This window comes from Falco cherrug, chromosome 5, assembly GCF_023634085.1.
Source record: "Falco cherrug isolate bFalChe1 chromosome 5, bFalChe1.pri, whole genome shotgun sequence".
Classification (NCBI taxonomy): domain Eukaryota; kingdom Metazoa; phylum Chordata; class Aves; order Falconiformes; family Falconidae; genus Falco; species Falco cherrug.
The window spans coordinates 28,138,355-28,165,236 of NC_073701.1; the positions used below are offsets into that span (position 1 = coordinate 28,138,355).

The 26,882-nt window shown below is 43.7% G+C and overlaps 1 protein-coding gene across 1 annotated transcript in view; it reads right to left on the reverse strand.

The window, feature by feature from the left end:
• Positions 1 to 12,995: 12,995 nt before the first annotated feature.
• Positions 12,996 to 26,882, reverse strand: part of TMEM178B (transmembrane protein 178B) — a 237,235-nt gene continuing 223,348 nt past the window's right edge. The window contains exon 4 of the mRNA XM_055712386.1: positions 12,996 to 26,419. Coding sequence (XP_055568361.1) covers positions 26,169 to 26,419 — 251 coding nt within the window. The 3' untranslated portion in view covers positions 12,996 to 26,168. The remainder of the gene's footprint in view (positions 26,420 to 26,882) is intronic.

The window sequence follows — 26,882 nt, forward strand, 5'->3', positions numbered from 1 at the left end:
TACAAGTTCTGACCCTTAAGAAAGTCCTGCTGACCCAGGCTGAGGTCACTTATCTCAGCTTTTGATGTTACTACAGTGCAGCTACATATTAAGGGACTCTGCATAGAAAATAGTACGATACAGGGAGGGAGAGAGAGGAAAGAGATCAAATGCATAGTGCAGGCATGCTCACAGAATGTGCATGCTTCTCCAAGCAGCATCTATTTGGAAGGGAGGCAGCTGCCACCCAGCATGCTGGTAATGCCTAACCTCTCCTGGGTTTACATCTGCAAGCAGGTATTTTCACTTCTACAGATAGAATCTGAGTGATTTAAACCATGAGAATCTCCACTCAGGCATTTTGCTTCTGGCAGAGATTAATGCTCATTGTTTAACAACAACAACAAAAAAGTTGTATTCTCTCAATTTATCCCTGTTGTATGGCTGGATAAGAGAGAGAGTAGGAAATAAAGGCTTTTACACTGTTTCTTGGTTTTGGTGCATCCAGAAATGTGATGTTACATACTACTTGCCTATGTTTATGTTAAGATATCACCTACCTGAAAATCCAGCTTCTGCTATTTACCATCGTGGTTATATCCTATAGCCAAATGATCTCGTATTCAGAAGAGCTCCTGAAAACTATTAATACATCTGTAGCAATGATTCATTTTTCACTGAGGCAGTGACATCCTAATCTATGGACCAGATGGAGTGGGGCCTTGGGCAATTGTAATCAAAGTGCAACAGCCACAGTATGAAGGAAAGAGAGGTTCCCAGTTGGTTTCCTATTAAATGCTTCAATTTTCATTTTGTTTTGACTCAATTGTGTGCATCACCATGGCCCACTGAGTACATCTGGCTGACATCTCAGATCACATACCCAGCACATTACTGTGTTCGCTCAGAGTTTCACTTCTTCCAAAGTCAGTGGCAGTGCTCTTTGATGACAAGTTGTTTTAGCTGTGTCCTTAAGTGGGGTTGGGGGAACAACAGAATCAGTCGCAGGCAAAGGCAGGCTGAGAAAATCCATCACTGTAACGAGGAACCACTCCCATTCCTCTTCACCAGCAAAATCTTTGCCTTCGTAGAAGCAAGAAAGTTAATTTGTCTTGGATTCTGGAGCACAAAATATGGCCACTTAGGAAAAGTATAATCCTGCTGAGTTACTATAAATTGGACTAGTTCAGTCTCTGCCAAAAGTCTCTGCATCTAACACTGACAATGACCTTTGCTTATGAACTGTTACTGGCCACTTCATCGGCCTGTGAAATAAAAGTCTTAATGTTTTTAGTTGTTGATGAATGCATAACTTTTCTTTTTTTTAATCTTCTAAATTAGTTGCATTAGAATAAAATACTTTTTCATTGTCTTCCAGCTTTCAGCTATTTCAAAGTAATCTTTTTACTCTTCCCATAAGAAAAAAGTTGCTGAAGTTATAGAACCTGTCATATATAATCTGCTTCCTTAGGTTTTGGAAGAATTAGAGAGTTCTTCCCAACATGTTTTCTGTATAAACGCTGCAGCATTTTCAGCAAATGTATTTCAAAAGGCTCTGTGGCTAGTTTGGGTTTTGTACAATTTCACATTGTGTTTATCTTCCAGAAAGTTACTAAGTGATATGGTTTGAAAAATTGTTGTTATTCTCATGTTATTAATTGACGTGCTAATTATGACACGGGCATTGCTTTTGAATTCCATGTAGTTTCTTTCACTGCATACAATGTATTTTCTTTGAATTTGTATCACATTGTGATCTGGCGTCAGTTCAAAGGCTGGCTTTGCTTTTTGTGCTGTTCAAATATTCTTCTCACTTAATATGCTGCTTTAAGGGTCTATGACAAGATGATGCTGGGATTCGACTAGGCTAGATTAGAACAGCCTTGTATTTTACATTAAATGAAAGCAGTTTGAGCCACAGTAACAAGCCACCACTTTTTATCTGTGCTCTCCAAATGCACAGGTGTTATCGCCTCTGTTTATACGGCATCTTTGCTCGCTTTGTTTTCTTGCTTCCCCTTTCTAAGAACAGATGGGAAGAGTCATTTAAGTACTGAATACATAAGGTACCTGGAGTAAAGTAAATTAAGGAAATACCATAAGTGAAAGAGCGAAGCAGTTAAACCGCTAACAGGAGATTTACAATTAAGAATTAACAGAGAAGATAAGCTTTGCCAAGAGACAGAAATCACTTGGTTCAGGGTGAGTCTTGCAGAGGATGGACAGGGCTCTGACATTACTGATATGTATAGAATCAAAAGTCATAGAAAACAGGATACTCAAGTTGTCAAACATGTAAAACAGTTTGTGGATTTATGCACACTGTAGCGGGTAACAAAAGTTGGGATAATGTCCATTATATGACAGAAGATGCAGGGAGTATTAGGGATTATATCGCTTTACAAAAATACGTGGAAACCAAAAGAAGGAATGTATAGGATGGGTAGAGAAAACAACATTACTACTTGCTTAGATGAAAATTATATAGCAAAACATAGCAGCCAAAGATGAAGTGGGCTCTGGAAGTAAATAGGACATTTACTTTTTAACTGTTATACAGAAGCAAATGTGTTGCCAGAAATACTTTTAGAAGCTTCTCATAGGGGAGTCACACATAGCAGAAAGTAAATATGGAAAACAGAATGGACAATGATAAGCTTATTCAGCACAAAGAATTATGTGGAAAAAAATCTGGAAAAAAAATGGGAAATATACTGGAAAAGGCATAATTTGTAATACCGACCCAGGAAAGATTTCAACTGAATACAGAGCAGACCTCTGTAGAGTCTCCCTCCCTCAGCCTCATGCTACTACCTCCTCCCTGAAATTCTTGTCTTTAGGGAAGATGCCCTTAAATCAGAGTCAAAGAGGGGCTGTTAGCAGGACCATTGGTTGGAGGATGTTAGAACATGTACCATCACATTCCTTTTTGTAGGGACAAAGCACAGTATCTTCTAGTGCCAGAACTGCCAGGACAAAGCTAAGCAAACAAAATGGAAAATTCTAAATAATGCAAAAAATGTATGACTAAATGACATTAACATAAGAAGTCAAATGAATACATCATGGGTGAAATGACAGAGGAAGGCATGCCCACACAGATGAAGAAAATGTGTAAAGATTCATCAGGAAGGTCAGTAGCATAGAGACAATTGCTCCCAATCTAGCTGCTTGCAGCAACCACCTGGAGCACTGCTGCACTGCACTGTTTAATGGATGTGCAATGTCAATGTTAATACAGAGTCTGAGAAACTGAAGGAGTTGTTTAGGGGACTCTATTCCAGTGGTTCACAGCTCTAGCGTTAAGTTATGCACTTATTTCTCCAAGGACTCTATTAGCCATGCTGCAAAGCCGTGCTCAAAGCTGCAAAACAGTGACTTCTGTGCCACAGATGCCAATGAAACATGGTAGTGGTGTATTCTAGTAAATAAAGAGATTTTGGCTTTAATTCACAGAAAAGAGTGTTTGCTGAAATTGACCAAGTCACACTCAGTGAGATGGATGAGCCATTTCCTCCTGGGAACTACTGTTCACATTTAAATGCACAGCTGGCAGGCATTTTGGGGGGTTGGACCCAATCCCAGCTACCTGTGTGCAAATGACATAGGTGCAGCTTAGAACCAGATGTTGTGTGCAATGATCTGACTTAGAAAACCAACCAACCAAATATCCAAAGTTTTGTCCAACTTTGAACAAAAGATGGACTGTGATTGCCGGAAATATAGCTGAGAGAGAGACTGTAGAGAAAATAAATAACATTATTAGCAGAATTACTATTAAAAATTATGTAGAAACTCTCATTAGTTAGGATCAAAATGGATTTGTGAAAGTCCTTCAGGGACTGAAAAATCTAAGCAAAGAGCCAGGAAAATATTCCCCACACCATTAAAGGCCCTGAGGAAGCTGGTAAAACTCACCATATATACTGAAAATGTGAGCAGTTTAGATAGTTCATGTGGATGATGGAGTGCAAGCTGCAGAGCTGTGTATCTGCTTGTGTGCGTGTACAGGAGCTGTCATCGCTTTATTGAAACAGCGGGACACAAACAGCTGTGTATTCACTGGAGCTGGTCACCTCCAGCACACAGTTAGTTATGTGATCATCTCCACATCCAAGAAGGGAGGGAGGAAGGGGGAAATGAGTCTGTTGTTTCATCCAGGAGAGGTGGGCAGCCTCAGGATTTGAAGGTCCATGGCTATTTGACTGCTTTGTGCCAAGCCAGCACCACAGATCCAAGCAGCAGCAGCAGATTCTTTGCACTGATGCTGTTCCTGAAATGTTGCTAAGCGTTAATTTAGAAAGGAAGACATGGTCTTAAGGCTATGACTTTGATGGCCAAGCACCGCTGTCACCACTGTGCTGTCAGGCTTTTGTTGCTGTTACATGCAAGCAATAGGAGCTAGACAAGATGTAAGGCAGAGCTCTTGAAAGCCAGGCACAGTCTGATAACTTGGATTTGTCAAAACCTCACAGTTCATGACCCAGTGTATCTATGGGAGTTCCACTGCCAGTTTTCCTCCTGTAAGTGTGTTGGGTTATCTCAGGTGTGGGTGCTGAGTCCCACCTCCACCACCACATCCTGAGCCGTGAGAAACCACAGCTGCTTGCCTGCTCCCGCCCTGGGCAACGCTTTGTCCCAGAGCCGCACAGGTAGATGGGAGAGCCTGGACCAAGCATCAGTCACTAGGTATTTCACCATAGTGAAATGTGTATCCTGGTAATTTGGAAATAATTGTATCTTAAGTTAAGATTAATTGATACCTTCCCTCACCAAATTAATATCTTCCCTCACCAATTTTATTTACTCCATGACATAGTTACTGTGTCTTAAACAGAAATCACCCCCAAGGTATCAGCCAATAGTCTTCTCATATTCTGCAAATCTGTTTCATGTCACCAACAATGTTACTACAACCGCAACAATCATTAAGCAAATGGAGGACAATAAAAAAACATACAATAATAGAAATCAAATTAAGTTTGACTCTCACAGTGAGTGCTGGATAATTCTGTAGCAGCTTATTCTCATAGATTTTTTGGCCATTCTTTTCTGAGAAAGGTTGAAATAGCTCAAGGAGATCCTGTTTCAATTAGAGTTCTTTTCTAGAGTCTGGCCAGGTTATGTGATCTGGTTGCCACAAAATGGCACAGTCAGAATTGGAAATGGTCGCAGAGTTCTCCCCTTGCGAGCAGGGAGACGTCTCAGCAGAGACAGCATTGCTTGATTCCCATGGCAAACACCAGTCCCTGCACAGGCCAGCCTGAGGGGGCTGCTGGAGACACGGTGAAGCTGAACTCTGTGACAGTGATCCAACACCTCTTGGGTATGCCAGATACTCCCAGGTGACATACTGGATGGTCTTGCATGAGACTGGGAAGCCATCACTTTCTTCTTGACATGTAGCAGCTCCTGATACTGCACTGAGCGAAGCAAACCCACAGAGCAGTTCCGAGCCACCCATATTTAAAAGATTTGGGGCCTGATCCTCAGCTTGTGGAAGTAAATGGAAGTGCATACCTGAAGCGCAGAAAGCTAGATTTTCAAGCTGTTGCTGCCCATCAGCTGTGCCAGGTTATATTTAGCTCAGTTACACCTGCACAGAGTCACTTGAACGTGTATGAAAACAATTCCCATCCCTAGCTTTGATCCATGCTGTCTAGTCCAACAACAGATCATCATTTGTCTTACTGGTAAAACAACTGCTGACAAATGTAAGGGTTTTTTCCCAGCTGCAAATGCATGAAAATGTATTTGGAACATTTTATGGGTACATCGCACACCTGATGGAAACATTTATGACTGCTTCCTCTCTGGGTATGTCAAAAATACCCTCATCCAACTTCACTATTTTTATCAACTCCACTCTTACACTTAATGTTCATTCTGGCCTGGAAAATTTTTTCCTGAGTATCACAGATGAGCTTGTGACCTCTTTGGTATGCTCAGCCAAACCTCTAAGGAAGAAATCCAGCCCCTGAAGTAAAGCAGGTCCCATTAAATCAAGGAGGGGGTGTTATGTTATATGCATGCATGCATGTGCAAATTACTGTGTGAGAGAGGGTCAAGGCAGAGAGAGGTGCTTGGATTTAGTTTGTACTCGAGAGACGTTACTGGTCATGGCCTTTATTGTGCTGGCCCAGCCCCTTTCTAGTTTGTGTTCCTCCAAATAATTGAAATCCTTTTTTGTTTTAGTACACAAGTTTCCAGTTGCTCAATAATTCAGTATTACGACTGCAAATATAGTAGGAATATAGGGCTATTCAGTTACATTTTTCAGTAAAGTGAGCAAAGGGATAACAAATAAAGGTTTTTAAAAATACAGAACGCTCCTGGATACATAAAGAAAGAATAAAATGGGAAGTCAGGATAATGTCCCACCCCTGCTGGTATGACTGCCTGTAAATCTCTTGTCCTTTTCCCATTCATGTTTTGTGACCTTCCTGTCAGGACTACACTTGCCTATGACTATGTTCCTGCGGAGAAATACATCACAGATCACGCATACAGCCAATTTTAGGAGAAACAAGAGGGTCCCAGATCACAGAGCCTCCCACTATGCTGTTGGAAGTGACACAATTCTTCCAGTGTGGGGAGGAACAAGAGGTCAAAGCTTCCCCTTTTCCCAGTTCCCCCATAACGCACGTCCTGCGTTGCACGTTTGTCAGCATTTGTTCTGCTGTGGTGCTGTCTGGGCTTACTTGGGAGATGCGAAAATGCAATCAACTTGAAAACAACCAGCCAAACGAGTGCCACTGGTTTAGCATTTGCTACGTGGTTGAGAGTGATCTGTGCCTGGCTGCAGGTCCCACTCCAGACCCCCTTCCATCCTCCCTCGGCCCGGTGACAGGGTACCCTTACTCTGCCTGGAGCTGCTGAGGAGAAGACATGTTTCTTTTTTTGAGAGAGGAGTTTCTGATCTCCAGCGCTCTCACACTGCTTAATGGGGACTCCCCAGGAAGCAGAATCTGTAGGAGATCCCTTTCTAGCCAGCCCTCCTCGGGGCTGCAGGAGGAAGCAGGGACAGAGCTGTACTTTGTCAGCTCTCAGTGTGGTTCATAAGTTTGGAAATTAACTGTGAGAAACTGGAAATCAGTAACGTCGTTCCTCCTGGCCATTCTTTTGATCAGATGGAAGCTAAACAGCAGACCTCGGGAGTTTGCCCTCAACCTCCTCCGATCTCTGCAAGCAAAAGGCGAGTGTTTTCTGAGCAGGCAGGAGCGAATGTGACAGCAAAGGAGAAACAGAGAGAAAGGAGAACGAAGGGCTCTGCACAGAGGTGACACCCTTGAGGGTGGTGCTGGCCAGCTGAGACCTTGGCCTCTTTCCAGCAACGTGCGCTATTTGTGACTGGATGCAGGCAGCAGTGAGGCAGTAAAAGGCTTTTTGTTTAAGGTGCTGACACTTCAGAAGAAAATAAGAAAAAGAGAAGTGCTAAAAGAAAAATACATTGCTTTTCATTCTTCTGTCCTCCTGCTTCTTCCTTAAATTTTATGGGATGAACTCGCTCAATTTAAGTACTTATCAGCAAAGGCCTGACAGGACAATCGAGAGCCATCCACAGTGCTGGCTGGGAACGCTGCCTGGAGGCCAAGCACTGGCAGCCACCTCGGCACTGCCTGGGGGTAGAGCACTGCTCCCCTCCCCCCACGCACACGGGGTGGTGAAGCTGGTGCGTGACCTCCTGCACCCCTGTTACTGAGTCCTGCGAGCCGCTGGGCTGCATCAGCACACTCTGTGTTCAATAATAGGTGAGCATGTTACTAATAAATGTGTGACTCGCATCTAGCTCTCCAGAGAAGTCGCAAGGTTGGTGAAAATTAATTTGTTGTTACTGGCAAAATGGTGAAAAGGCAGCTCTGGGACTGTTTTGTACAGAATGGGACTATGCCACCTGGCAACTTTTCTAGCAGCACTACCTTAGTAGCCTTCACAATAAGCTCTTACAGATGTTAGCCTCCATCCCTGCTTACTGGTGGGCAAACAAGGCAGACAGGTGGCTTGCAAGGTTTCCTGCAAGGCCATTCAGGATGGCGCTGTTACAGCTAGGGGGGGGAGGAAAGCCTGGCTGGCTGCCCATCCTGAGACACAGCTTCGCTCAGGGCATCTTCCCGTCTCTTCAGATATGCTTCAACTTGCCAGGTTTATCTTGGGAGCATTCAGGTCCTGCCTCAGACAACGTGGATCTCTGCTCCAACCACGAGTGTTTCTGTATCATCCCCCCTGGTGGGCTCCTTTTTCAGGGCTCAGACCCAGAGCAAAGATCTCAAAACCACAGAGCCTCCCAGCTGAAAGGAAGAGCCAACGAGATGAACCTTAGGCAGGAACAGCAATGACAGCTGTGATGGGCAAAAGTGTCACCCAGGACACAGAGCTGCTGTTGCCACCTGTGTCCACTGGCTTGGCTGGGCCTCCCAGGAAACTGCTTCTTCACAGAAAAAGCTGAACTTTGAACATAATGTTTTTAGACCTGTTTCCTAAGGAAATGAAGATTCTGTCACTTCATGTCTTCCCATCTGTCCACATCAACTTTTGAATCCACTGGCTACTTGCAAACAAGTTTGATGGAACATTAGAAGTCTCAGTAATATTTAGATTTCTAATTTTGAAAATTGGCAGCTGGGAAGAGATGAGAAATGCAAGGTAATGCGTGAACTTCTGTCTGACAGAAGGGAGGACTCAGCAGTCACCTGTTCTGAATGAAAGCTCCTTATAAACCTCAGCACGTGGTACTTCTTGCCACAAACATGGTGGGTTGAGAACTCCAAAAGGGAACAAGCTAGGTTAAATGAAGCAGAAACTGCAGCCTGTTGGAGACACCCCAAATGTGAAACTGAAAAGTCAAGGCTTTGTTTAATGCACAGAGCAATTTGTTTCACTCTCAGTCTCCTTTTCTGTGACAGGTTTGCAGGAAGCTTGTAAGAAAACGTAACAGAAGAGAAGGAAATCTGCCTTGCTGTGAAGATTGATATTCAGTTTTGTTTTGTGTTTTACCTGCCAGTTGAGGCTGCACGTGTGTCTGCATGTGTACATGCATGTGTGTGCTCACTTGAAGTTTATTTAGCCATCAGAAGGCATTGAAGTACTAACCAGCTTTCTGTGCATAGCGGTTTCAAATACATATGGCCAACTCCCAGTGCTGACTGTCGCTATAAAGACTTCACCTGTGCATTTTATTCCCTTCTCTCACCCTTTGGTTGCCTCTGCTTTTCCAAATCACATTCTTCTAATGGCACGGCTTATTTCTCCCTTTGTGTTCTGGCATGCATTCTGCCATATAACACTGTGAACAGTGAGCAAAAGCCAAAGCAAGATGCCTAGTGCTTCCAGTTCTCCTGTTTAATACCTCCTGAAATACCTACCACCACCTCTGACTGAAAGGGCTGTCTCCGGGGTATTGAGCAGGGGAAGATGATGGCCTAGTGTCTGTGACCTCTCTCCGACTGTGTCTGTGGGCAGTACAGCTCTCACGCTGCTGGGCATGCCCTTGGGCCACCGGCTCATTTCCTGGTAAAGAGCTGAGCTCTGTCAGAGGGCTTTGCTATCGCGGCTAAGGCAGGCTTCACTCTGAGCAGCCAGCTCCAGGTGAGGTCCTCGCTCCCAGTGATGACCACTTTGAATTTCAGAATTGAGAAGGCCAAGGGTTTATCTGAGGATGGGAAGAAATTGCAGGGAATTAAGCAGTCAAAGGGAAAGTGCGGCTTCCTGCAAAGAAATGGTCAGTGTTCAACCTTTGCAAGTTGACAGCAGATGCAGGGTAGCAGAGAGATGGCGGTTGAAGCCTGCTGGGGACCCTGGGGCAAGTATGGCCCCTTCGTGCTGAGCTTTGTGGTGGCAGCAGCCTCTGTCACTCCTGGCTGGTGACAGGCCGATTGCTTTGTTTGGCATGGGTTAGCAGGCTGATAAAATCATAGCTGAGCTGGCATAGTTCTTCCACTTCTGTCTGATGCAAATGAACAAGACCACACTCCCCCTGAGCAGGGAGAGTGAAAATTTTAGTAAATGTAGCTTGTTAGGTGGCCTGGTTTTGGTCTCTGCAGGAAAAGAGCTCAGCCGTGACTCTTTAGAGGGCCCCTGGGGAAGAGCCCAATAAGGTAATGGAATAATGAGTGTCGAGCTATGAAAGCATTTCATTACCAGCATCCTCACCCCATGCAGCCCCGGTCTGCTGCAGTTATCATGCGCTTCTGACAAGAAAGGTTACCATGAGATTATCCTGCCTCTGAAACAGCAATTGTATTTCAGCGAGAGGGTCCTTATTCCTGTGTGGGCACAAAGCATTAGGAGATACCCAAAGCAAAGGGAAAGCTGTGCTTTGATGTGCTGCTCAGGGGCAGAGCAAGGGATTTCATTGCTCTGAAGAGCTGGAGTTGTTGCCCCCTGTCCCTCCATTCAATCTGCCAAGGCCCCACTGTGTTGCAGAAGAAGCCAAAGGTAGATTTCCTAAACCTAATTCTCAAAATATTCACTACTTTCTTTCCTAAGTCAGTCAGTAGTTACTTCCCTTCATGACTAGGTGGAGTCTTGAGTAGACGGAGGTATCTTTGGGTGTGATAGTGCTAATTTGAAGTGGGAGTTGGACATGAGAGATGGGCACTCCTGCTACACTCCCCAAATGGTGAGCTGCCCAGTGCGGGTGCCGGCATGGCAGGGAAGCAGTGTCCATGCAAGGCAGCCTCAGCCCTTGCCTTCCCGACTGAGACAGCTAACAAGGGCACAGCAAGCCCCTGCTCTGCCACAGGCAGCTTGTGTGATGTTGAGTTATTCAAATCCCTCTGTTCTCCATGTCTTCTTTGGCGAAGTTAATGAGTCTTCCCTTCTCTTGCTCTCTGCCTGCTTTGTCTAGTCGGACTGCAGGCTCCTGTGTGGTGCTATGGCATCTCCCCTTGTGCCAGAGGGCTGGACCCCAAGAAGTGAGCAGCAGCGGGAAAAGCACCGTGGAGCCTGCAGCAACAGGGCTGGGCAGCCCAGGCACTGCAGGGAGCACCAGTACGCTGGGGGGTTAAAATTCAGCCCTCGTGTAGCTAATGCAAACCTGGCGTTCTATGTACAAATCTTTCCTGAAGTGAGGCCACTCTCTTTCTGCAGTGCAGACGCTTCCACGATGGCCTCTTTAGCTCTACCTTCAAGCAGCAGCCAGCTCCTTCAGTTCACGTTCTTCTTCCCCTTCCCTGCACAAGCACTGAGCAGCTGAGCCCTCTGTCCCAGCGGCCACATTCCCGAGGCTTTCCCTGCCATTGCTGCCACAAAAGAGAGCACCTGCTTTCTCCCCTGCCACAAAGCGAGATCTGCACGCTTCCATTTTTAGCACCAATGAATCGCATTGCCTCTGCTGATGGCAGAGAGCAAAGACCTGAGCTGCCCCTACCACCAGCATTTACTGCTAAACCAGAGGTGTCAGTAAGCAGATGAGGACGGCTGGGTGGGTGGCTGTGCCTGGAGGCACAGGCGAGGGTAAGCAAGAAGAAGAGACTTTTAATCAAATGAGTTTTAATCCCCCATGGTGCCTACACACCACTGTACAGCCTTCACTCTTCATTTGCCTTGGGAGGGTTGCAGCTTCAGCAGCCTCCAGCCGGCTCTTTCTCCCTCCTGCTCTCTGCTTCACCCCACAGACTTTATTTGCAGGAGCAGGCAGGTCATAAGTACTGGTAATACAAGCAATTTCACTCAAAATGTGGCAAAAATAGGTACATCCTCCAAGTTCTGAGTTTAGTATATTCCCAAGATTTCTGATGTCACTGAGCCATTAGTGACAGGGAAGAGGCGAAGGAATTTATGCTAGTACCAATGAGGTTTTTGACAGAGAATTCCCTTTTATGCCTCTCCATTCAGACCCTTCATTTGGTTCCTTACTGCAGTTGATATTTTAGACAGCACCTCTTTGGGGGCAGGAAGGAGTCCACCCGGAGAACTGCAGGAGACTGTTGTTGCTACAGCCCAAAGTCTGTTGTTAAAAACTAGTCAGCTTGGGAAGAACCATCAGCTAGAAAAATGTGCCACCTGGCAGGATGTTTTAGGTGCCTTCTTATATTTGACTGTCAGATCTTGATAGGTACAACTGCTGAATCAGGTAAAAAAACAGACAAGTTCAATATTTAACACCATACCCAACAAAATAATCACATTTTAAACATACCTTGCCTGCATTTTTTGAAACAATTTAGTTCTAGGCAAATTAATTTAAAACTCATTGATTAAAAAATTAAAAAGTTGTGGTTTTCTCTTTGACCTACTCTTCTGCTTTTCCTCTGCTGGGACAGCTGAAAGCACTTCTGCCCATTCCTCTTAATTTCTTTTTATACATTTGGGGTAGGGTTTTTTTACATTTACATTTGTTATGAAAGATCCTTGCATGTTCAACCTGGGATACCTGCAGCCCGGCTTTAGTTGCACACTCAAGGCTGCATAGAAAATGTATGTCTAATTCGCTGTTGTTGTCCTGAGGATACAAGTGCAATGAGGAAGCACTAATATCAGTGCAGCGTTGTGCTTGCCAGGTTTCCTGAAGCCTTTACAGCCGAGCACTGGAAACCCGAAAGGCTGTATTTCATATTTGGTTTTGTTTATTTACTGGAGGAAGGTGGGGGCTAAACTACTGCGATGTCTCTACACATTTCAATCAAGCCACAGACTTCGACATGTTAGGTGGCTCCAGAAAGGATTAATGGTGTTAGAGTACATGCAGTTCCCAAGGCTCCAGGAGGAATCAATCCCTTCTATGACTGGCAGAAAACCCTCTTCATAAATAGTCAGGCTGAGATACTGGTTGTGTTTCTAATGTTTCCTGCAGTGTTTCTGATCAGAAGCCATCCAATCATTATTATTAACAGTTTTAACAGAGCATTTCCAGTACCCCATTGCTCAGAGGCCACCCACCTTCCAGTTCTGCTCTTTGTCCTTCATCCTTCATCTGGGGATGGTGAGAGGTGTCCAGCCTTGCTCCTGACACAAGCAGACACAGCCGCTTAAAACACACAACATGATTTTTTTTATTTGTTTAATCAGTTTACATTCCACAACTGACAGTTTACTTATTTATTTTTAAATTTTCCATGAACAAGTTCTTTAGTTAGTTACCAGACAAGATTTTAATCAATGGAAATACAGTATTCTTTGCCAATCTGGATAAAACCAAAAGCAAACAAAATCAAAACAAAAGGAAAATTGTAATATGTAGCCAGTTTTTCGGCAGTTGTGATGCTTTCTGCAACTTTTGTCTTTCGAAGTTACAGGGGTTTGTTCTTTCCCCCTGTTAGCTCCCTGATCTCAATGCTGCCACTAAAATGATCCTTCAGGGCCATGGTCGAGCAAACACCAATGCATGTACATGAACACCCATGGGTCTGCAGATTAGCACCTTGGATTAAAGGAACAAGAAGTTTGGGTTTGTTTCATGTTTAAACAACCTCTGTTCACCTCTCCTGCAACAGTTTACAGGAAGAAATGGAAAAGTACAATACATTGATAAGATGTCACATTACTTGTGAAATTAGCCACCACACTCACATCTTACCAGAACAGCCTAACGTAATAGTCACTTATTGTTGATGTATCGTTAGCACCGATGGCTGCAGGAGCCACTTTGCCTCTTGCAGCAGCACTGAAGTCTGAACCTCACAGGACATGCCAGTCTCAATTACTTCTGACAACTGGATGTTACTACACAAACTCTTATTTTTTTTATTTATTATATGCATTAAACTCTGCGCAAATTGGCTAAAAAGTGGTCCAGTTGGTTGAGCGGCTGCATACACAGTTCAAATATCCTTGACAATGCCTGAAAAATTCCAGAAATTGAAACATTTTTGGATGTTCTAAATATGCTAGTTTAATATATTTCAATGTAATTCCCAACCTAGCAAAGCAATTAGGCATGTACCTAGCTTTAAGCATGGCAATAACATCATTAGTGTGACATTCATGCTCGAAATTGGGCAAGTGCTTTGTGGGATCAAAGCTCTGTAGCAGTGCTCTGATGAAGTCAGGATCCTGAGTGTTCTAATCCTGGCTTTCACATTTAAACCATTGCAGATTTGGATAAACCAGCTACAGTCTGGATTTTAAGAAGTGCTGAAAACAGAAGACTCCACCTGCAGCTAGCAGAAGCTGCAAGGGGGCATCAAACCACTAAGCATCAGGTCTTTTGCCAGGCTTTTGGCTTCCCATCTCTACAATGGCTATAATACAAACCTGCCTGAGACAGGTCTGGTGTGACTTATACCTGTAAAATTTTCTGAAGAGAAAATATGCCAGATAAATGCAACGTATGAATGCATTTCTCTGATTATGCCTGAGTATTGTGGCATTCTAGGTCTTTTTTAATCCAGCTTTGATACGTGTGTACTGCACTTAGAGGAAACATAAACATCTGGCCAAGATGCATCTCATTGACAAATGTCTTGTACCAGTCATCTCATTTTACTTGGGAAAGTCCTAGAAAAGGGCTGACGTACTTCAATTCACAAGCATTTAAGTGAATTATTATCCTAAGCCTCTCAAAGTGTCAATTGGAGACAGTGGTGACTGTGACTTTTGTCATCACCAAAGGATGGTTATGGGAGTTGTTTAATTTCTTCTGAGCAAGAAGATGCTTCTTAAGGAAAAAAGGACCAATGAAGGAGCCAAGGAAAGGGAACCTTCCAAAAACTTTTGGCCAGTGTGGCAGCTCATGACTAGGGTGAATATTACTTGTGGCAGAAGAAATCCTAAAGAGCAAATATCTGCCTGAGATGTACCTGCTGTGTGGGGACAAGAGTCCAGCGAGTCTCATTTCTCACTGACCTTTGTGCAAAACGCTAGTACCTTCACACAGCCTGGCCATGTTTTGCCATAGGAGTTGAGTCAGCGAGGAGTCAGACCCACCCTCTGAACTGGCTGAGTGGTTCGTGAGCGGCACGGTGGAGCTGGCAGGGCAAGGTGATGCTTTAGCTCTCTGATGTGAGGTGGCCATGTGAGCTCCATCCCTCCTCCTCCCTACTGCCTCGGATCACCCCAGTGCCAGGCATTGCTGCTGTCCCACGGGAGGCTGTGCCTTCTCTCCCTGCTGCAGCATCGCAGGAGCAGGTTATGGCTTTCATTAGCAGGTGAGACGGTTCTGTTTTAAGAGAAAGTGGAAGATTATCCAAGAAGATGATCCAAGTGCAGCATGGGGCTGAGGGGCCAGGCAGGCCTCCCTTGGCAAGCTGCACCCTTGGCAAAGTCAGCCTGGCAGCGAGGAGAGTGTGCATGGCTGGACACGCAGCGCTGTTGTAAAGATACGGGAAAGAAAGATGAACTGGGACAGAATCACCCTTTAGAGCCTCCTCCCACACAGTGTTGCACATTGACTTTATCACCTTTGAAAAGGAGGTTTCCTTTGACAGTAAAACTCTGAAAAGTCTGCAAAACCCTTATGTGGCACAGTGAGTTGACAACGAAACGAGCAACCTTTGAGAGTCCCACATCCCAGAACCCTCCTCATCTGTCTCACAGAGAGGAAGGGCAGGAGGGCAATGACGAGAATTTAGGAACAGTCTGAAAAATCATGCAGAAAATGGTGCTGCATCCTTAAATTTGATTTATTCTCAAGCTCCTTATTTCCAGAATTCACCCTTAAAGCCTTTATTTCTTTTTCACAGACATCTCAAATAACAAAACAGTCACGTATGCAAGAGTTGGTATGGAATGGGATTTAGAGAAAAACGTCTTTACAGGAAGCATCTCTATATTCTCACACAGAGGGAGGAAAAGGAAGAGAGGGAGAGAGGGGCACATGTCTGATTCCTCAAAAAAGGGAAAGGGAGAACAGGAGAGGAATGTCAGGATGAAACAGGACAGCTTGGTCAAGGTGATGCCATGCTGAAAAATAACTTTTGATCCCTGCAACTCAGCTTTATCTTCCCCATTCTCGCTAAAGTCTTTCCCTAAGTACTGGTACACAGTATTGAATTTGTACTTTACAGGTCCCTGCAGGCCAGCTAAAGTCCCTCTTGTCATAACCTTAACAGTATTTTAAAAAATAAAGTCGTTCTGAGAGATGGGTGAAGATTATCAAGTTACTGACTTACATTTAGCCGTAGAAATAAATAGTAGTGACCACACCTTGGCACAACATTCAAAGTTCACTTAGCTCTGGAGTTTACAGAAATCAGTTTAATTCTCCCACTCCTCTGACTGTGTTTGTTTTATTCAGGTAAAATATAGGAATATGTAAGACCTCCTGAATTCTTATACTGGATTAAATCACTGGTCCTTCCAGACAGACTTGCTTTTAATATGTGATTCCAAATTTTGGCTCTGAGAGACTCTCACCATGAGATGGAGATGTACATTCAGCCTTGTCAGAGCAGCTTTCTGAATAATGCAGTCACGGTTCATTCTCCTGTTGAGTCCTCAGGTTGTTTTTTTCTGAGGACAACTATAATCCCAACAATAAGGGATGAAACTGCAATCTCTTTAATCTCCATGTAAACAGTTTGTAAAGCAGTTATTAACATAGGGAAAAAAATATGAAACTACACAGAGTGTACCTTAGAGGAGAATTTGATGATTATTTCTACCAGCTAGATGACTTTTTTCAGGCCAGTTTGGGGACAGAGCAAGAAAGTAACCTTCAAACAGCTCAGCCATTCAAACTTTTAGGATGTAAATTCACTCCTTGAACTGCTTTAGCAACGCCCAGGACTGGCAGAGAAAGGTGAAGAGTTCAGACCAAAGATCTCTGATCTCCAGCATTGAATGGAGCACCCAGTAGTCTATGCCTGGAGACTACCTCGAGGAACTCACCTTACGTGCATTTCCAAGGGCTGATGCGAGCCCTATCATTTGGAGTCATGTTGCAATTTGGCAGGGGAAGGCTGCCATGAACATCTCCTTTTGTTCCAACAGTCTTCCACAATTAACACCTCTGTTTTGCATGGTCAGCCAGGCCATGCAGCTGAAGCACAGGGCCATGGCTGATCTCCATATGGATGTTCTTCTGCACTAGGTCCCTGATTCATCTCACCACGGTTTAAGATCTTTTAAGATCTTGGGACCACGCAAGATAGGTGAGTGGTCACTCTGCAGAGTGAGAGGGAACTTCTAAAGCTGACTTCGATGTCATTTTTACTGGTTGACCATCTAGAAACTACTGTCTTTCTTTATTAACTACACAAGAAACCAAAGGAGATGAGCCCATTAACATGAAGAGCTCCGTTAAGTGCCTAAGGTTAATGCGGATGAGTGCAGGTCAGAAAATCCAGGCCTTCACGTAGCTTGACTTCGTTCACAACGGTGCTCCTCACGAACGTACACCTAGTGCAGAAGAACGGCACCTGTACAAAGGGCCTCTTAATGAAGCGTGAGTGAGTCTGTTGATAGAGCTAATGCGGAACAGAAATTCTGCCGTGGCTTTTCCAGTCCATTTCTTTTCCTTAAAAAACCCTCGAGACCCAGTCCTATGCTTGGATATATGTGTGTGGATGTGCATGCTGCTGACTTTAGTGTGGTACCCTTCCCCAGCTGGCACAATGGTGGAATGAGGATTTTCCTGGGAAATAGTACTTTTAACTTTGCTTTCATTTAAAACTGAGATACATATGAAGATTGTGAAAAAGAAACAGTCCTTTGCCTGAAATTCTGTACATCAACCTCAGGTTATTTCAGGCAATCATGAAGCTATGGACATTTTTCATAAATTTACAAATATATATACACATATATATACATATATACATGTATATGTGTGTCAGCCTATGGGCTAGATTTACCACTGCATTATTTCAGCCACACACATGTATAATGGCTGTTTTTTGCAAAAAGAGGTTGGTATAAAGTTGGAGACACTTAGTAGTGACTGTTCCTGTGTCTACGCAAAAGATCCTTAAGTGGGCTGACATATAAGTACAGCCCCCTCACATAAGTCCCCTCACCACATATACACAATAAATAGGACCTAGTCTTACAGCTGTTAATGAAGCAATTTTCCCATTGACTCCAATGACCTGTAATCAAAGGGAATTTTACTTGAGAAAGAACTGAAAGTTCAAGCCCATTTTAGGTACATTTTACAGCTTTGAAAGTTCTAATGTCTGTCATATTAGGCCTCAAAATGCTTTAAAATAATTTAAGTTACTGCAGAAAAATAAAGTTACTGCAGAAAAATATCTTCAAAAGTCCCCAAATATGCTTTTCTGTTTAAGTAGGGGAAATTTTGTCCTGCAAAAGATCAAACAACAAATACATGAATATAAACACTCTAAGTGATGGAAATTGCCGAGTAAAAATAGTAACAGTTTAAATTAGATGTCTGTGATTGTTGTTGGTGCCCAGGAGTTATAAATAATTCAGTACACCCTAACTGAATAGTCTAAGGCTGCACTTTTATTTTATTGTTCTGATTACTCAAGCCTTTTTCTTATGATCTATATTGTTAATGAATAACCCTTCACAAAAAAATACAGCCTTATGCTTTACAGTCAGATGAAAACTATTCTTGAGATAAAATGTCACAAGAGCTTAAGCAAATTAGGAGCGTATATTTTTAAAAAAATATATGTAGGCACCAAAGGCATTTAGTGTTTTACTTCTGTTCACTGTCTAAGGAGGAATTGGATGCTGAGGCTTTTTTCTGTGGCTGGCCCCAGGAGATTGAACTGTATCTAATTCATCCTCCTTGGTGTCTACATCACTTTGAAACTGGGGCAAAACCCGCAGGTCACACAGCTTTTTGAAGACTTGGCTCTATCTCTTCTACCGCTGAATCGCTCTCACTGTTTGGGTATTTCTGACCAGCTGGCAAAATAACAAGGCCACTGGAAGGAATTGCCTGTACAGAGGTATTCCTTTGCCTTGCTGCCACAGGTAGGGCTCAGAGCCACAGGGCTGTGAAGCTCCCTACTGTGCCGAGCAGCAATAACGATCTTCATGCTGCCACAGCCCGCACAAGCCCTCTGCAGAGAACAGAAATAAGACTCGAGTAGTGTCCTGCCATGGTGCTGCCTCTTGGCACAGTGGGATTTTTACACTAGGGGATCAAAAGGTTTTCTGATTTGGAGGTGATGTGGTGCGATTTTTCTCTTGTGACTGAGGCCATCTGTGTTTGAGAAGCACCTTGCAACACCAGGTTGTGAGAATCAGTCTTGTGAATACCAAGGCTGTCCTTCTGATGGGACTTCAGATTTTTTTTCCCTTAGCCTTACACACTCAGAAAGCGACACCCGTATATATCACAAATAAGTGGTTAGTACCACAGTCTATGGCACTAGAAGACAGTAAGGACTTGTGGACACAACTGTGTTTTTGGAGGTAGGATGGCAAGCTCGGGACTGCCTGGATCAGAAGTAGTTCTATAGGAACCCTGTATTGAAGAGCACTGATGGTCAGCTCTGGAGAGTCTTGCTGCAGTGTTTCAGGATGTTTCTGCCCTGAGCTGTTCACTGCCTCCTCTTCTGCTGGAGGTACCTGCCCAAAGGCAAGATAGGCAGAAAGAAACACATATTTGTGTCTTAGCTGCTTCCTTTCCCTGCATCTGTGGGATCAGAACAACACTGGCAACTCTTTCCTAAATATTCTAATACATTTGATGGCAAATACCAGTTTGTCCCACTTGTATTATGCTTCCCCATGTCTCTTCATCAGATAGTTTCCATGCAGTCTGCACACACAACCTAACATGGATGCAGATGGCATCTGAATTGCATTGTAACTCCTGATTTAATAGAAAACAAACTATTATGCTTCATTTTGCTGTGTATTTTCTCTCTAGTACACATGTTTACAGGTTACTAGCACCCACATCACGTGGGATGTACCTGTGTGTTTGTCTGGGTGTGGAGGGGAGTGAGGGTGTCTGTGTGTATATGCCCTACACGAGAAAACTTTTGAAGTCGCTTTCAGCCACTCTGCTGGCGTGCTAATCAGTGAAGGAAAAATATAAAAATGCAATCCTATGAGGGACAGACAGTTTCTGCTGCTGATACTACAGGTGACATTGGATTGTCCTCATGTAATGCTACTAATGCCGTCAATTTTGACCTATAGCAACTGTTGTTTGGTTTCCTTTTTTCCAGTCCCCTGCCTTCCCTTGGAGATAACCTATCTAAGCCTCCATTATTTTCATTGCAAGTCTTCCCTGAGCAAGGAAGGACAATTGATCTGTGATTCTGGAGTGCTTTACTAGAGGTGACCAGCATTTCATTTCCCTCTTGTGGCCTATATATTGAGGCAGTCATCTAGCCTCTTTCTCCAAGTTAGATCTAAACACGTGCAAGGCAAACTGCAATTAAAATGACACCATTGTATCAAGCTCCAGTTCTCCCACAGATGTCAACAGGGAGTTGTCAGAGCCCCTGGCACCAACAGTAGGTCATTTGTTTTAAAAAGTTTGCAGTCTCTAACTATGGCTCTGAAAAAAGCTGTAGGATTGGGGTATTAGCGGGGCAGGCAGGCAGGAAACCTTAAATTGTGTGTGTGTGTGTAACATCTGATGACTGTTTCTTACTAAAGCCAAAGATTAGATATTGTGAGTGTGTAAGCACACATTTCACTTTCAGTGTTAATCACGACAGCACTAAAATGTTTTCTAAGGCACCTGATCCAAACCTCCTGAAGCCAAGGGGAAGCATTCTACGGACTTCAACAGACTATGGAACAGATGCATTATATTCCTGGCTGTACCTGAAAACAGTAAGTTTTGAGCTAAGCTCTGGTTTCATGATTTTTCAGCTTAGATTGGCAGAAGCAAGATCTTATGGATCCAGCCTGGAGTTTGCAGTCAAACTTTAGGCTTTTTTGAAACTCAGTTCCTGACCTTGGAATTTCATTCATCACTAATCTTTACGTGCTGTTTGTGCTTCATGCACACTTTTTACTTCTTGTCTGTCAGTGGTGCCTGGCAATCGTTCAGAGCTGTCTCAGTTTTTCACCTTGAGTCTTCCCTCGCTGGCTGGCTGAGCACAGCAGTACGGGCCATGAAAGACTGAAAAACCTGGGGGCAAGGAAATGCAGTGTTGGTTTGTGTGAATGTGTCTGAGCACTCCTATAGCCCTTATAGGGCTATGTAGAGACACACAGAAGAAAGAGCCCGAATAATGTATGTCTTTATTTAAACTATACTTGGTAACGTATTATTTCCTCTCCATTTCACTGCTGGCAGTTAGCTTGGCACTCAGGAATTAAGGACAGATTACAGTGATTTTTTTTTCTGAGCTCTGCTTATCAGTGGGGCTCCAGGGATGAGCCTGATTTGGAGGTGCTGCATGGTGGGTAAATGGACAACCACGGAGACACAGTCTTCCAGAATGCTTGGGAATCTGAGATACCCCCTGCATATCAATTCTTTCTTTCACCTACGCTGTTTTTATCCACTGTCCAATGAACTGCACAGCTAACATGCCATAGCTAAAAATGGTCCCAAATGACTTGCATCTACAGGAAAGCAGAATACCTGCTCTCATGATTCTCTCCTGGAAGGATGAGGATCCTCTGTTTAGAGGACTCTGAGAGCTGTGGGTTTTTTTTTTCCTTTCATTTGTTACTGCAGCTAGAATAACACTTTTAAAAGTAATGGACGTTTTTCAGAAGCAATATTTTAAAGAAATTGCTCTGGTCACTTGTGGTTTGTGATCCACTTGTGACTGTCCCTGGAGTGGAATGAAAGATATAAAAAAAAGTCCAACTAGTGCAGGGACTGTACTGTTTAGATTAGGGAAGATCAGTTCTGTGTTTGCAGAGAGGGAGAAGGGAGAGATGATATATACAGGCGGCCAGTATGAGTCAGGAATTTTAACAGGCAAACAGTTTTAGCTTGAAGAAGGTGTCCTACACAGTCCGTAAGATACAGAGCACATGGACTCCTGCCATGTAGCCCCCTCATGTATGCAGTGCCCCGGCGGGGATGGACAGCAGAACCCCTTGTAGCTAACTTGCTGCGGTCACAGGACAGCTTCACTGCACAACAAGCGAGAGTCACTACACACAAAACCTCAGCCTGCAGATCGCAGTGGTTGAGCCAATTCATCCTGCGCCCCTAGGACTGGCATTTCGTGACATCTGTGTTCACTGCAGTGAAGTTCTGGAGCATAGAGATGTGTTGTCCCAGCAGTGCAACATGACAGGCCATGTGCAGGAAAGAGCCTGCCAGCTACAGGATCCTGTGTGACCACCTCATGGAAAGGGAGACCAATCACCCACTGGTACATCAGGCTAGGCCAGCAGTGTCACTTTATCCACAAGGGGGGATAGGAAAACAAGAGCGGGGGCTGGACTCTGCAGGAAGCTGAACACCATCCAGGAAAACACATTCTTAACTTTAAGCATGTGAATAAGTCTATCAAAGTTAAGGGGATTAGTCACATGCTCCAAGTAAAGCACATGCTTAGGCACTTTGCCAGAGCAGATCTGAGGGACAGCATCAAGCCCCTTAACGTTAGGATCACAGCTAGCAGATTTCTAATTAGCTGCTCCTCCAACTAGAAAAGACACACTAGTCAAAAAGCTTGAATCTCTGTTCAGAAAGATTATTTCAAAGCCTCCCCAAAATGCAGAAACTCAGACTAGATGTGAGTGTTCTGTCTCAGGATAGACGGAGACGCTAATGATTGCAAATTTGAATCTGGATGTATTTTGAGTCAATCCTGCTCTAAAGAAGAGTCTGAGCCAACAGAAAGCATGGTGAGGCTATGTGCCCCATTCAAGGGTATCAAAGCACATAGGGCTCCTTCCAGTTCTCTGAGTAGCACGGAGGGAAATTCACAATATCTCAAGGGGGTTTTGCCCTTACTTGAGGCAGAGATGAGAGAACTGGTGTTTGGAGAAATATTTGGGCATCCAGTTTGAGATTAAGGTTATATGATCATCTGCTGCTTCAGACACTTACTTCAATAGTTTTTAAGATGCTTCACAGCCACACAGACCTTACAGAGCCTATGCTATAGCAAGTAGAAAATCACAGAACTGGCCCAAAGATCCAGGGTTAACACTCTTCTGTTCTAAATAAAAATAATCATAACCCTCTTCCACCGTTGCCACACAGACAAACACACAGGCTCATATACAGCTTGTAAGCCAACATCATCTGAGAACACTTCATCAAGGCAGAACTATTTTCATGCCAGCTGCAGAAAGAAAACTTTGAGAGGCCATAAAACAGCAAAATTATTTCCATTTCTTTAAATCATATGGCTAGCCCTCTTTCAAAACTGTATCTGTAAAAGAATACACGCTGTAAACAGTCACGGACCATGCAAAGGTACATCATCACAGACGCTGTCATACTGCTTTCCATGGCACAGGGCCTGATGGTGGACTCCAGCTAGATACCTCCGCCCTTTAGTTTGCCTGGGTCACTCCAGGTACCTGTATTCACATGAAACAACTATCCTATCACACTCAGCACTGCAGAGGAAGAACAAAGTTTGCGTTCAAAGCTGTTTTAATCTAACAGTTATTTTCCTAAAGCATTATTATCTTAATGAGAAGGTTTTTTCACAAATTTTGAAAAAAATCACAGATTTCTTTATAGGTCTCTTTTAGTTTTTAGTTACTGGTTTTCTGCTTTCAATTTTCATTTAGCTTTCCAAGAGCTGTTTTTATTTTTAATTTCCTTCTTCTGTCCAATGGTTCATCAGCCTCCTTACCTAGTAGGCACAGTCAAACGGTTTCAAAGCTTTCCAAAACAACTCTATTTGAAAATCTTTCCGGAAAAAAGAAATAAACCAATCTACTTAAAAAGGAAGCTTCAAAAGGCTTGTATTTTCAACATGAACAAATAAATACTTTCTCTGGTCACATCTAATGGAGAATGAAATGATGAAACTTCAGCTGCCAAGGATGGCACTTCAGTGGCAACACACTGACTTGGCAGCTGGCATTGGCATGTTTGGGGAATTTGTAGACATGAGAAAGCAAAAGCCAGGTAGTTGAGAGAGAATGAAAGAAACCCAAATCTACCCTACTCCAAAATGCCCTCCATAAACTTCATTTCTTTGGGTACTATTAATAAAGCAACACTATCACACGAAGTGTAAGGGGAGGGGAAGCAGGACTGGAAGGAAAATGGCTGTGCAATTGTATTACATAAGAATTATTCATTGGTTTGATTTTTTTAACTAAGCAAAATACTTTTTCTTGCCAGCTGTTTAAATGGCATGACCTGGAAATTAATGCCTTCATTTCTGTGTAGCAGGCACAGTCTCAACAGGTTGCCGCCTCCTGGAGAGATATTTTTAGATATAGAGGATGACTTCTTATTGACAAAGGAGGACCGATGGCATGCAGCTATCGTGTAAGAAAGGATTGCTGGTACTGTCCCTGAATCAAGAGCATGTTGGGTTGGGTTGATTCTGGGGAGGCCTTTTTTCTCTGCCCTGTCTCCCTTTGCCTATATGTTTATTTGCCAGTGGTACCCTCGCTCCGGGATACGGCCGTTCAGCCATTGCCTCTTCAGACTTCTTTTGGTTACACCCTCGGTCCTTCCTCCCCACCTTCTGCTCAGCCACTGTTTCCCTGCAAAGACCCGCTGCCCTCACAGCCAAAACACTTCGCTTCCTCTACTGGCATTCACCCACCTCTGCAGACTTAGCTGTTCGTTTAGCTCTTCTGGGACCTATGACCTGAACAATGGGAAGAGCAGAGTGAGGGGGAAAAGGAGACAAAGAGAAGAGGAGCAGCAGGAAAAAGAGAAAGACCAAAAAAGAGAGAAAGTCACATTTGCAGATTCGCAATTATATCATACAACACTTGAACTTATGGGAAATGGATCTCTGTTCTCTGCATCTGACCCTTTCGCTTCCATCTGTGCACAGTTCTCCCAGATGGAGAGTGGAGATGTCCAGTGAACCAGGGCAGTTTCCAAAGACAAGATGTGGGAAGGTCTTATTTGTCATACATGAACACAATGAGAGGCGTCTCTTACTTCTCCCTTATAAAAATTAGCTGCCCTTTCCTCCTCGGCAATGGCTTTTGCCCCGTTGTCTTAAACATCCAAAATGGAAACTCGATGAAATCCCACTCCAGCAGATATCTGGGAAGAACAACTGTCAGGGCTTCCCCCACCTCCCTTTTCCTTGGTCAGTCTTCCCCTGGATCCGCCATCCCGAACTTTTTAGATGCTCCATGAAAACAAAAAAACCATCCTGAAATCCACCAGAGGAGACATGCCGTCTCAGACCTGACAGCTTTCCTCACGCTTCTGTAGTTGCGGTGCCTCAGTCTTGGGCCACAAACACAGCATGGATGACTTAGTGGACAATCACATTGCAATGTTTTAAATTTTTTGTTTTCTTAAAAAAAAATAAATAAAAGAAGAGGGAAGAAAAATCTATACACACATGTATCACAGCATTTTCAAAAGGCCTTCTGCTGCATTTACGTTAGCAGTTCAGCCTCAGTTGTAAGCCTGGATGTAAGGCAGCTGGAAGATTAAAACCGCATTGTTGGAAAGTCCGCTGAGATGTCCTCATGGAGTTGGTTTTTTTGTTGTTGCTTTCTGTTTTTATTTTGTTAGATCTCTTTATTATTATTATTATTATTATTATTATTATATTTTCACTTGTTTGCTTCTCTCTAAAGTTTGGCAGGCAAAGAGAAAAAATGCTTTTCTGCTTTTCCCCACACGTTCTGTCCATTTTGTTTTCTATGTTTTAAGAAAAACAAAAAAAACCCAAAAAAAGCCCCAAACCAATGACAGGGCAGGCTTCTGTCATTTTGTTTTAAGAAAGAAGAAGAAAGTGGGTGGGTTTCTGGGAATGACCTTGAGGAGGTATGTTGTAGAGGTGGCTGAAATGATTTGCTCTTTCACTTGCTGTTTGCATTTTCCCTTCTGGCTGCAATGGACAGGCTTTTGTCCTCCCACCCACCCTCCATGTCCTGTACAGATTTCTGGTTCCAGATCCCCCACACGGACCCCCTGTTCCCCTTCCCAAATGGCAGTGGGCAGGTGCAACTATATGTTCATTCGACCTCTAAGGTATGATGCTGAAGTTAAGAGTCGGATGGAAGAGCCATGTGAGAGAAAAGCTTTCCCATCGCTGTGAGAAAGAACGAAGCAACACAGAGTCCGGTGGACATGTGAGTGCCGTGTTGGACTCAGCTTTACCTTGGCACTGGCATTAATTTGAGATTATATATATATAATTATATATACATATATATGCATGTATAGGTATACATATACATAGACATATATATATGTGTGTGTGTGTGTGTGTATTTGTTTGCTATTTGTTTTAGCACACTGTCCCATTCTCAGGTCTAGATTTGGGGCAGTTGGTCCTGGGGACAGGTTGGACAGAAGGGGCCAGAGTGCAGAAGAAGCCAGAGATAAGAGTGAGGCCCAGGCCCCCCCACGCACAGAACATGGACCAGCCATAGCCATGGCTGATGTCGTCGGGAAGTCCGTACAGGTAGCGGGGGTAGCGGGAGAGCTCAAAGTTGATTCCAGCCACGCACGTGCACAGTGAAATGATGCAGAAGGTTCCTGGAGGAGAGCGGGAAGGGGAGAAGAAGGGAGGAAAAAAACAAAGAGAAGTTAGAAGAGTGATAGACATACCACTTTCCAAGTCGCCTGAGAAGAGCTGGTGCAAGCAGTAAGGAAATACCTAGGGGAAGATGTTTGTCTAGAAAGTGGCTTAGTCTAGCAGCTCCACAGGGAATGAACTGAGTGCCACCAGAGCCTTGAATATTGATCTGACGCTGAACAGAGCTGTATGGAGAAACATCCACAGGAACGGTCTTTTCATTACAAGCACTCTCTTGGGAACCAGAATGCTTCATGAAACCATTGATTTTTCTGGAATTTTGCTTTAGACAAATACAGAGTGAGTCATCATGTTTCAGTATTATTTTTTTTTTTTTTGGGGGGGGGAAGCTTGGTATTTTTGTTTAATTTCAATTTTTCAGTGATGGATTTTATAGAAGAAAATATTACAAAATACTTCACG